The sequence below is a fragment of the Leptonotus elevatus genome, chromosome 9 (assembly GCF_054856555.1).
Source record: "Leptonotus elevatus isolate MCC_2025b chromosome 9, RoL_Lele_1.0, whole genome shotgun sequence".
NCBI classification, from domain to species: domain Eukaryota; kingdom Metazoa; phylum Chordata; class Actinopteri; order Syngnathiformes; family Syngnathidae; genus Leptonotus; species Leptonotus elevatus.
Genome location: NC_141247.1, coordinates 24,063,862 through 24,074,382, shown reverse-complemented (window position 1 = coordinate 24,074,382; position 10,521 = coordinate 24,063,862). Strand labels below are relative to the sequence as shown.

Genomic DNA, 10,521 nt, shown 5'->3' with positions numbered 1-10,521 from the left:
ATTTGACAAGAAATATTCATAGTTTGGAAAACAAAACAAAAAAAATCATATGTACAGTACTGTTTTTTTGTTTTTGTTTTTGCTTTATTGTTTAAAAGCCAAGAGTAATTATTCAGCAAAAAAAGTAACCAGTACAGTACAATTTTATGAGAATAGTCATATATATATATATATATATATATAATTTTTTTGAGTTCTTTCCAAGCATTATGTTATGTTCCCTTCACTGGGATGACATCATCTTCTGTGTGAATGTCACCTGAACTCTTTTTTTCTTTTTGCTGCAGGGATGCTCCCACCCATGGAATTAGCCAGCCAGGGATTAGCTCCTCAGATTAAAGTGGCCAGCTCGGCCGGCTGGTCCTAATCCCGCCATCTGTCAGAGAGCAAACCATTGGCCGGCTTCCGCCACCGCTCTCATTTCTGGGCCAAGAAGGAGGCAGGCAGCACCATGGAGGAGACGTACCTGCTCAAGCATCCGGGCGTCAAGAAGAAGATTCTGGCTGGAGGCACCGGCCCGCTGCTTCACTTCCCACCTGGGACCAAGGTACCGCTCACATGACCTCTGGGACGGGACAACTTTTACATCAGGTGTTGTCGAGTGTTTTTTTTTTTTTTTTTTTTTAAGGATGTTGATTCAACAGAACTACCTACTTAAATCTGCATGATCTCTTTAGAACAAAATTCCACAAAACTGAATTGAATATATTGTTTAAAATATAAATATACCACCAACTTCGATCCCAAAATGTTACCTTCCTATTCGCTAGGGGATTAGCGCCCACTTGTGGCAAAGCATTATAGAAAAGGCACAACAGTTGTTTTGTTCTTTAAAATAGATGAGCAGGAAAAAAAACATTGCGAATCTCTATACGCGGATTATGCACTGCACGACATAATCATGTATTAATAACGACTTGGCGGATCCCCAAATTACGACCTGCAGACCTTCCAGGGGGGCCGCCGACCCCAGTTTGAGAAGCCCAGCTTCAGATGTCAAACATGTTGTTGTTTGCCGTTGAAATATTCACGAATGAAGACGCGCGTGAGGGAATCGTAGCAAACATTTGGTCAAGCAAATTGCGACATGTTTAATGGCAGCGACGCCGTGTTTGTGTCTCAGTGTGTATGGCTGTCTTTTTTCTTTTTTCTTTTTTCTTTTTCTGTGTAGTCTTGTCACATCCAGCTATTGGCACAAAGCCCGGATACACTGACAAACATTTTCCATGACAGTGCCAGCGTGGATTTCCACTCCTGTGCATCGACATCACTCTGTGTGTGTGTGTGTGCGTGTGTGTGTGTGTGTGTGTGTGTGTTTGTTTGTGACCTACCTGCTGAGGAAGTTCCCAGTGGTAAATAAAATCTGCTAGGCTATCACTGCATTATATACTCAGTCAGAATAGCTCCAAGTAAAAAAATCTGACGCATTCATATGTACACGGGATTAAAAGAGCACTGTGTTGCCTATGAAGAGCCACAACATTAGGTACACCTGATGGCTAATGGCTGTGGTATGACGTCACCCATTTCATCCTTTTTCGGTGAAAAATGTGCCGATTAACCATAACTGTGTCTGTTTTTTGTGTGCGTGCGTGTGTGTGTGCGTGCGTGCGTGCGTGCGTGTGTGTGTGTGTGTGTGTTGGCATCGCAGCTGGTTTTCCATTTCCAGACGCTGCTGGACAACTTTGAGCGCACGGCGGTGGACGACAGCCGACTGGCCGCCGGTAGGCCAGCCGAGATCTTTGTGGGCAAGATGTTCAAGTTGGAAGTGTGGGAGACGTTGCTGACGTCCATGCGGCTCGGAGAGGTGGCGGAGTTCTGGTGCGACGCCGTGGTGAGTTGGATGACATCATCACGCAAATGCCTGACGTTGCAATTAAGCCCACTGTCGCGCCCAATTTTTTTTGTTGTTGTAATGAATCGCAATAAAAAAATTAAAAAAAGTTAAACAAAGAATTGAATTGCCCACATATGCCACACGGTGGCGGCAAAGCACTTTTTTTTTTTTAAGTCTAATAAGTTCAATGAGTACTTCCCACAAATATTACTGTATAGCATCATTACACAATATTTATTACTTACATACATCAGCATCTATCTATCTATCTATCTATCTATCTATCTATCTATCTATCTATCTATCTATCTATCTATCTATCCATCCATCCATCCATCCATCCATTTAGCTCGATAGCTAGCTAGCTAGCCATCCATCCATCCATCCATCTAAAATGGACAGATGGGTCATCCCGTAAATAGATGAGGTAAAAAAAGACAATATACATATATTTTAAAGTTAAATGTGTGTAAATTACTTAAAAGTTTATTTGAATAATAAAGCAATAATTTTCTCATTGATTTCATATAACAAATGAAACATGTTATGTTGTTTGTATGTATGTATGTATGTATTCTTATTTTTTTTTTTTACTTCTAAATAACCTTTCAAGTGAGCACTAGTCTGCGAGAATAATAAACTTCACGTATACTTCCTAAATTGAATGCAACAAATAATGACAGTATCCTTGACAATGCAAATGCTTGAACTAACGTCGCGAGTCGCCCGTGGGCCCTACTTTCCCCACCCCTGGTCTAAATCCTGGCGTTGAAGGTTAAAGCAGCTCATATGGATGCACACTGCATCATCACCTTACGCCACCTTCACTGTGGTTCCTCCTGAAGCGCCGCACTGACTGAAGCTGCTCTTTTTGTTTTTGTTTCGTTTTGTTGTTTGGCAGCACACAGGTTTGTACCCCATCGTGTCGAAGGGGATGCGGCTGATCGCTCAAGGCAAAGACCCCCTGGAGGGCCAGAGGCACATGTGCGGCATGGGGAACCTCTTCCACTATCACTCCACCGGCTTCCCCGAGCTGGATGAGCTCATGAGGACGCCGCAGCCGCTCATCTTCATCATGGAGCTGCTGCAGGTCAGGAGGACAAAGAAAAACACAAACAACACACCTCCACTTAAAAACAGATGGCACACATAGAAAAAGAAAGAATAGCAAATCAATATATATTTTTTTAAATTAAAATAATAAAATAAAATAAATAAAAATTAAATAAAATAGTAAACATTTGTAATAAAGTAAAATAGCAAGAATTCTAAAAAAAATAAAATATGCTGGGTCAAAATAATTAAGACAAAGCTTGGGAAAAAAATAACCCAGCGTCTTTTTGGCACATAAAACAACAATATTCCTCAACAATCACTGACAGCGGTGACAAGAAGTGACCCCCCCCCCCCACCTCCCCCCAAACTCTGCCTCCAAACATCGTGCTTTGAAGTCAACCCACCGGGGGGGTCCAAAACAAAGGTTTGATCTTGTTGGAGCAGACAATTGTGTGTTCCTATTTAGCATTTCCTTGTATTCGCTCCTGCTGTTTTATTCAGTGGCGGCTTTATCCTAGAAAAATCATGCTTGATGCCATACCTGGAAAACAACAGCACTTGCTTTCTATTTTCAAAAGCTGCAATTGAAATCGCAGTAGCACTTAGTAGACCTTCGCCAAAGCTGAACCAAAAATAAAAACGTTTTCTCATAATTGGTTGGTCCGTAGTTGGCAAGCCACTTCCTGGTTCATGAAAAATAATAGTGGGATCATTTATATAACAACTGCCCCTACAACTAAGCCTTGAAAGGATCAGATAGCGGGGGGGGGAGATCCAGAGCCACTTTCAAGCAATGGTTGGAGTCTGTGAATCACGGTTAGACTCATGAGTTTAATCCATTCCAAGCTCGTAACTCTCGTTACTCGTATGACCACGATCGTAACTCAAAATGTGAAAACGATTCTGAATAAAATTTGAAAAAAGAAGAAGTTCATTTTGTTATACAACATTACTGTTGGTTTTCATTACTATAAAAACCTCGATTCCAATCAAGGTAAACAGTAAAATTAAATACGCCCCCGACCTTTCCAGGTGGGCGACCCCATTTCCTACCACAGAGAGTCGTGGATGATGGAGAAGGACGAAAAGCTGAGCACGGTGCCGCTCCTCCACATGCGAGGCAACGCGCTGGTCAAACAGCAGCAGTTCCAGGAGGCGGCCAGCCAATACAAGGAGGCTGTGCTGCTGCTCAAAACCGTCCAATCCAGGGTGAGTGCATGAGGGTGGGAGGTGGCGGCATCCCGGCAACCAGCCTGGATGGGTGACTCGAGTCATTGCGTCCCAGAGGTTGTTTTGATGATATATGACTTAACTTGTCCAGGACAAAATGACCAAACGTTCCCTTGAAACCCTACTTTGAAGCCCTGACACCTTTAAAACCCTAGGTCAACACATTCTGACAGCTGAATTTTCCAACATGGATTTTGTAACAGCTGTTAAAAAGTGTGACCCTGCCTGGAGGCCAAACTCTCACTTGAAACCCTGACGACTATAAAATCCAAAGTTACACATTTTTACAGCTAAAATTTCCAAGGTCACACATTCTTACAGCTGACATTTCAACTAAATTTTGTAACAGCTGTAATAAATCGCGACCTTGCCTGTAGCCCAAACTCCACCTTGAAACCCTACTTCTTTAAAGCCCCGATGCCATTAAAACCTGAGACCAACATTCTGACAGCTGAATTTTTCTCCTCAATTTTGTAGCAGCTGTCCAAAATTGTGACCCAACTAGAGGCCAAACTCTCCTGTTAAACCATACTTTGAATCTTTGGCGTTTATAAAAACTGACTTTACACATTCTAACAGATGAATTTTTCAACAAAATTTTGTAGCAGCTGTTAAAAACCCTGACCCTGCTTGGTAGCCAAATTTTCCCTTGAAACCCTGCTTTAAAACATAAGTTCACACATTCTAACAACTGAATTTTTTAACTAAATTTTGTAACAGCTGTAATAAATTGTGACCTTGCTTGGAGCCCAAACTCCACATTGAAACCCTACTTCTTTAAAGCCTTGATGCCTTTAAAACCTGAAACCAACATTCTGACAGCTGAATTTTTCTCCTCAATTTTGAAACAGCTGTCAAAAATTATGACCCAACTAAAGAACCAAACTCTCCTGTTAAACCGCACTTTGAATCCTTGGTGTTTATAAAAACTGAGGTCCCACATTCTAACAGCTGAATTTTTCAACTAAATTTTTTAGCAGCTGTTAAAAACCCTGACCCTGCTCGGTAGCCAAATGTTCCCTTGAAAGCCTGCTTTGAAGCCATGATTCCTTTAAAACACAATTTCACATATTCTGATGGCTATAATTTTCAATTAAATTTTGTAACAGCTGTTAAAAATCGTGATTTACTGGAGGCCAAACTCTCCCTTGAGACTTGCAGGTGTGACTTGATCTCATCCCTGGATTGATTTAAGGGATGGGCCGGGTTTTGGGTAACAGGAAATACTGAAGGGGAGGATGGATGGAGCGCAGTTTTGACCACGCAGGGCGACCACGCCCGCCATATTTGAATCAGGTTTTGAAATATGCAGCTGTTTTTTTCCATTTTCCCTCCTCGCATGCAGGAGATGCCAGGCGACGCGGACTACATGAACTTGGCCCGTATGATCGTCCCCCTGGAGTTGAACTACTGCCAGTGCATGCTGGAGCTGCACGAGTACTACAAGGTGATCGAGCACGCCAGCGAGCTGCTGGACAAGCACAAAGGTGGGGGTCGTTCGCCAGCCGCTCTGACCGACTATGCTTATCGAACGGCAAGCAGCTGACATGTCATCATGCTCGAACCGGCAACTGCTTGATTGACCTCTTGAAACACTCATGAAGCGCAGGTGTACCTAATATTGTGGCTGTTAATACCGATATATTAACGTATATCATTTTTTGGGTGAATTCAGTTAAAAAACAAACAAAAATTAGAGGCTAAATGAGCAAAAAAATATCATGCTCTTATTTAAGTCTGACCAACAACTCCAAGAAAGCATGCTCGTAAGTTGGGGGCACTCTTAATTCAAGGCCTCCTGTAGACTTCTTCATTTGTTCTTTGCAGACTGCGTGAAGGGTTACTACAAGCGAGCCAAGGCACACGCCGCCGTGTGGAACGAAAAGGAAGCGCGGCGGGACTTCAACATGGTGGCCCACCTGGACCCCACGCTGGGCTCGCTGGTCCAACGAGAGCTCAGGGCCTTGTCGGAGCGCATCAAGGACAAGTACTGGCAGGAGAAGGACGCCTACTGGAACAAGCTGGACGCCGGCGGTGACAAAGAGGAGAAGGTGGAGGAGGAAGAAAAGAAGGAGGAGGCCCGGGATGGAGAAGAATGCGGGAAGGGTGACGGAGGCCACAAGATGGAGGAGGATTGGCAGCAGATGTTGCGTCTGGTGATGCTGCTGCAGGAGCAAGGGAACGTCCTGATGAAAGACAAAAGCTTCCAAGACGCGGCGACAAAGTTCAAGGAGGCTTTAGACTATGTGGACTTCCTTCAAAATAAGGTTGGTGTGACAATATTGGGTCAAATGTTCTGCCTATATTCCATAACTTTAATGGAAACATGAAGAGACACAAAAAAATACGTTATTTTATACCAGGGTTCATGAAAAAGATTTAAGTACGACGTCCGGAAGCGTTAAAAATGTAAATACAATTGATGTAAAAACGTTTATGCTATATTTTTCATTAGTTGTGAAAAAGAGTCACTATAACACAATTTAGCAATAATAAATGTGATTTAAAAAATGTATGCAGTCCACAAGTTGCTTCATGTTCGAAATACAAATTGCTCAGAATTTGAAAAAAAAACCCCAAAACGTCACCAATGTACAACATGAAACACTAATGCCACCTAGTGGTAGAAAAATGACCTCAACGTAAATCTATGATGACATTTGTCACACTCCTTTTAATTGTTTAGCATATATTTTTTAATTTCAAATAACTTAATGACCCGCGACCCTTGTGAGGACTAAGAAAATGGATGGATGGATAACTTAATGAATTACTTACTATAAAATGACTATATCCATGAGCTAAAAGATACAACTCAATTTGTATTTTTTTGTAGATACAAGCATGAACAACTTAAAAATATATATGATTGTACATTTAGAACAGATATAACGTGCCATCGATGTGTGATTAATCACAAGTTAACTATGGAAATCAGGTGATTAATTACAATTAAAAACGGTAACGACAGCCCTAATACTGTATATAAACAGTATGTGTACGTATGTATATGTTATTCTGATCGGCACGGCGCTCCTCTGGTGCCAGCGTATGACAAAACATTGCCAATCTGTACCCACAGTTTAGCACGTCAGTAAGAAACGGAATCAAAACAACAACACGTTTTTTTGTGAAACATGTTAAAAGCGGAACTTTTTCGTTTTTGCCTCTCATTTGATTGCGCAGCTGCGCTTAATATTTTGAGCCATGTCGCTTGTAGCCATCTCCTGTCGTTGCTGCTGTTGTCGCGCTTACGAAGGCGCGTCTTTTCAAGTATGCAGGCGTAGCGAAGCAGCGAGTCCAAAAATAACAACTCAACACAAAGCGGTGACAGCGACAGTCCTCCCACAAGCAACCTTGCTCTCCAGCAGGCCCTCGTCCTCCTCCTCCTCCTCCTCCTCCTCCTCCTCCTCTCCCTCGCGCCGTCCAATCTCCTGCAAAATCCACATTTCAATCCTTCTCACCTCCGGGCCTGACACGCTCCTCCTCTCGGTCAAACGTCCTCGCAGGGTCGCCGAGACGCCGAGGACGGCGAATCTTTGGAGAAAGTGCGTCTGCCCGTCAGCCTCAACCTGAGCCAGTGCATGCTGGAAATGCAAAACTACCAGCAAGTCGTGCGGCTCAATGACAAGCTGCTGGAACGCCATCAAGGTAATATGGACGCGGGCGCAATCCGTGTTTTGATGTACAAACCGCAATTTCAAGAAAGTCAATATTTAGCTCTGACACGTTTTTGGGGAGATATGAAGATTTTGTCAGTCAGCCCGCGGCGTCGTGTTTGCTTTCATGCGGGGCTGCACGCTTGATCTGGCTGTTTGCAAGCGAAGGCGTGTCAATCACGGCGTCTTATTGGTTTCTCTTGGAAACCACGTGCGGGAACCGCGTTCAAAAATCACTTCTGGATTTATTTCGGCAGAGAAGTGAAATGTAACTGTTGGTTACAAACGACAGCTCAAACATTTGCGGTCACTTGGAAATGTTCAATTTGGAAATCAGACATAAAGCCTTGAACGCTTCCCAAAAGCAAACTGTGGTTACAATCAAACAATGAACTGATCAATCGATGTATTAGCTGGAAATTAATTAGTGCACAACTTACCTTCATGGCCGACCTACTATATTTTATTTCTATTAACAAATGACAGGCTTACTCAAATATATTTCACTGAAATATTTTCACTGGTTATATTGTACGGAATATATCCACAACATCCAAATATGGTTATTTCTTATTTTGTCACAAATTGATATGATTAGTGTACGCTTTATGAACCAATGTTAAGTGTCATAGCATAATGTTGCCTCGAGAATGGAAGTGTGTTTTATTTTTTTAAAGATAAAACAAGTGAAAAAAATTGGGTTGGACAGGCCTGTTTTGTTAAAAAAAATTATTTTGAGCTGAAGAAAATGGTCAGCAAGAGAAGTGTGCACAAATTCCATTTGCGCCTATTGGAGTGCTTAGTCAGCTCATTGTTTTAGTGCAATCTCTCATGGCTCTAAGACCTTTGGAAAATAATTTGGGAAAATGCTCTAACAGTGGTTTGCATTTGTGGAGTATGAAAATAATACATTTGTGTTTATTTAAAAAAAAAAAATTTTTTAGCTTACTAAATCAGCAATTGAACATGACTCTTGGGTTGTGGTAAGTTTAATGAATTAACAATAATAATAATAATAATATATTAATTAATTAATTAATTGAATTGAGTTTAATTGGGTATGATTCCAACTGGAAAATGCGTGTTTGGTAACTCACGCAAGATAACGTTTTTTTTTCTCCCCCCCCGTTATTTTGGAGTTTTGACGATTCTGCCCGATGATATCGTGTTTCATTCAACTCATCTTTATTTTGACAATCATACGTGACAATTTAGTCCTAATTTAACATACGCCTGCTGTGACTGTAGCGGAAAAACAATACATTACAGTCGATGTGGCGCCTCAAAACAATATTTCCCGAAAAGAATACGACGGCTGAGTTTTGCTGCCACCAACTTGAATTTGTCCCCCCCTGTGCTGGTTTCAGGTCACTGCAAGGCGCTCTACCAGCGTGCTCGAGCGCACGCCGCCTTGTGCAACCAGGAGGAAGCTCGGCGGGACTTTACCGCCGTGGAGAAACTGGACCCGCAGCTCAAGCCGTTGGTCCGCCAGGAGCTGAAGAAGCTGGGCGAGAACGTCCGCAGCATGCACGCCCACCAGAACAAGACCTATTGGGACGCCACCCGGGAGAAGTGGGGACCCGGACAGGCCCGGCGGAACCGCGCCACGCCGGAGATCGGCGAAATCCACCATCAAGCGGACAAAATAAAACAAAGTTGGCACCCTAACGAGGAGGAGGAACCCGATAATGAAAACATCGTGAGCGTTGATCTTACGGAAGATAACGGCGGTCCTGACGTCGCCGCCTGCACTGCCGCCGCTGTTAGCGATAGCGAAGCCAGCGGGAGATCGACTTGAGATGAGAGCACGGAGAAGGTCCAAAAGCCAAGCAAGCAACAAAAGCGGCAAATGTGATAAAAGAGGAAAAGTGCAATCAATGGAGGCCGCACCGAGCGATAAGAATGGAAGTATTGATGAAGTCAGGTGGCTCTCAATAGATAATAAAATCATCATTTAAAAACTGCATTTTCTTCTTTATTTGCGTTATCGTTGATATTTACATTTTGTGATGAATAAAATGTTGGGTTTTATACTAAAGCTAGGGTTTCAAAGTAGGGTTAGGGTTTCTAATTAGGGTTTTAAGATTGTGCTGGGGTTTCAAAGTAGGGTTTTAAACTAGGGTTAGGGTTTTAAAGTAAAGTTTTAAACTAGGGTTAGGGTTTCAAAGTAGGGGTTTAAACTAGGGTTAGGGTTACAAAGTAGGGTTTAAAACTAGGGTTAGGGTTTCAAAGTAGGGTTTTAAACTAGGGTTAGGGTTACAAAGTAGGGTTTTAAACTAGGGTTAGGGTTTCAAAGTAGGGGTTTAAACTAAGGTTAGGGTTTCAAAGTAGGGTTTTAAACTAGGGTTAGGGTTACAAAGTAGGGTTTTAAACTAGGGTTAGGGTTTTAAAGTAGGGGTTTAAACTCGGGTTAGGGTTTCAAAGTAGGGTTTTAAACTAGGGTTAGGGTTTCAAAGTAGGGTTTTAAACTATGGTTAGGGTTACAAAGTAGGGTTTTAAACTAGGGTTAGGGTTTCAAAGTAGGGGTTTAAACTAGGGTTAGGGTTTCAAAGTAGGGTTTTAAACTAGGGTTAGGGTTACAAAGTAGGGTTTTAAACTAGAGTTAGGGTTACAAAGTAGGGTTTTAAACTAGGGTTAGGGTTTCAAAGTAGGGTTTCAAACTAGGGTTAGGGTTACAAAGTAGGGTTTTAAACTAGGGTTAGGGTTTCAAAGTAGGGGTTTAAACTAGGGTTAGGGTTT

At 42.3% G+C, this 10,521-nt stretch overlaps 1 protein-coding gene across 1 annotated transcript; it reads left to right on the top strand.

The window, feature by feature from the left end:
- The first annotated feature begins 369 nt into the window (after window positions 1–369).
- LOC147168890 (aryl-hydrocarbon-interacting protein-like 1) lies at window positions 370–9,746 on the top strand. Its single transcript, XM_086084147.1, has 8 exons — window positions 370–547; window positions 1,652–1,834; window positions 2,739–2,927; window positions 3,926–4,102; window positions 5,469–5,610; window positions 5,951–6,390; window positions 7,633–7,774; window positions 9,150–9,746. Exons 1-8 carry the CDS (start codon window positions 452–454, stop codon window positions 9,578–9,580), a joined length of 1,800 nt encoding a protein of 599 aa, XP_085940273.1. The 5' UTR covers window positions 370–451; the 3' UTR covers window positions 9,581–9,746.
- Window positions 9,747–10,521: the final 775 nt, after the last annotated feature.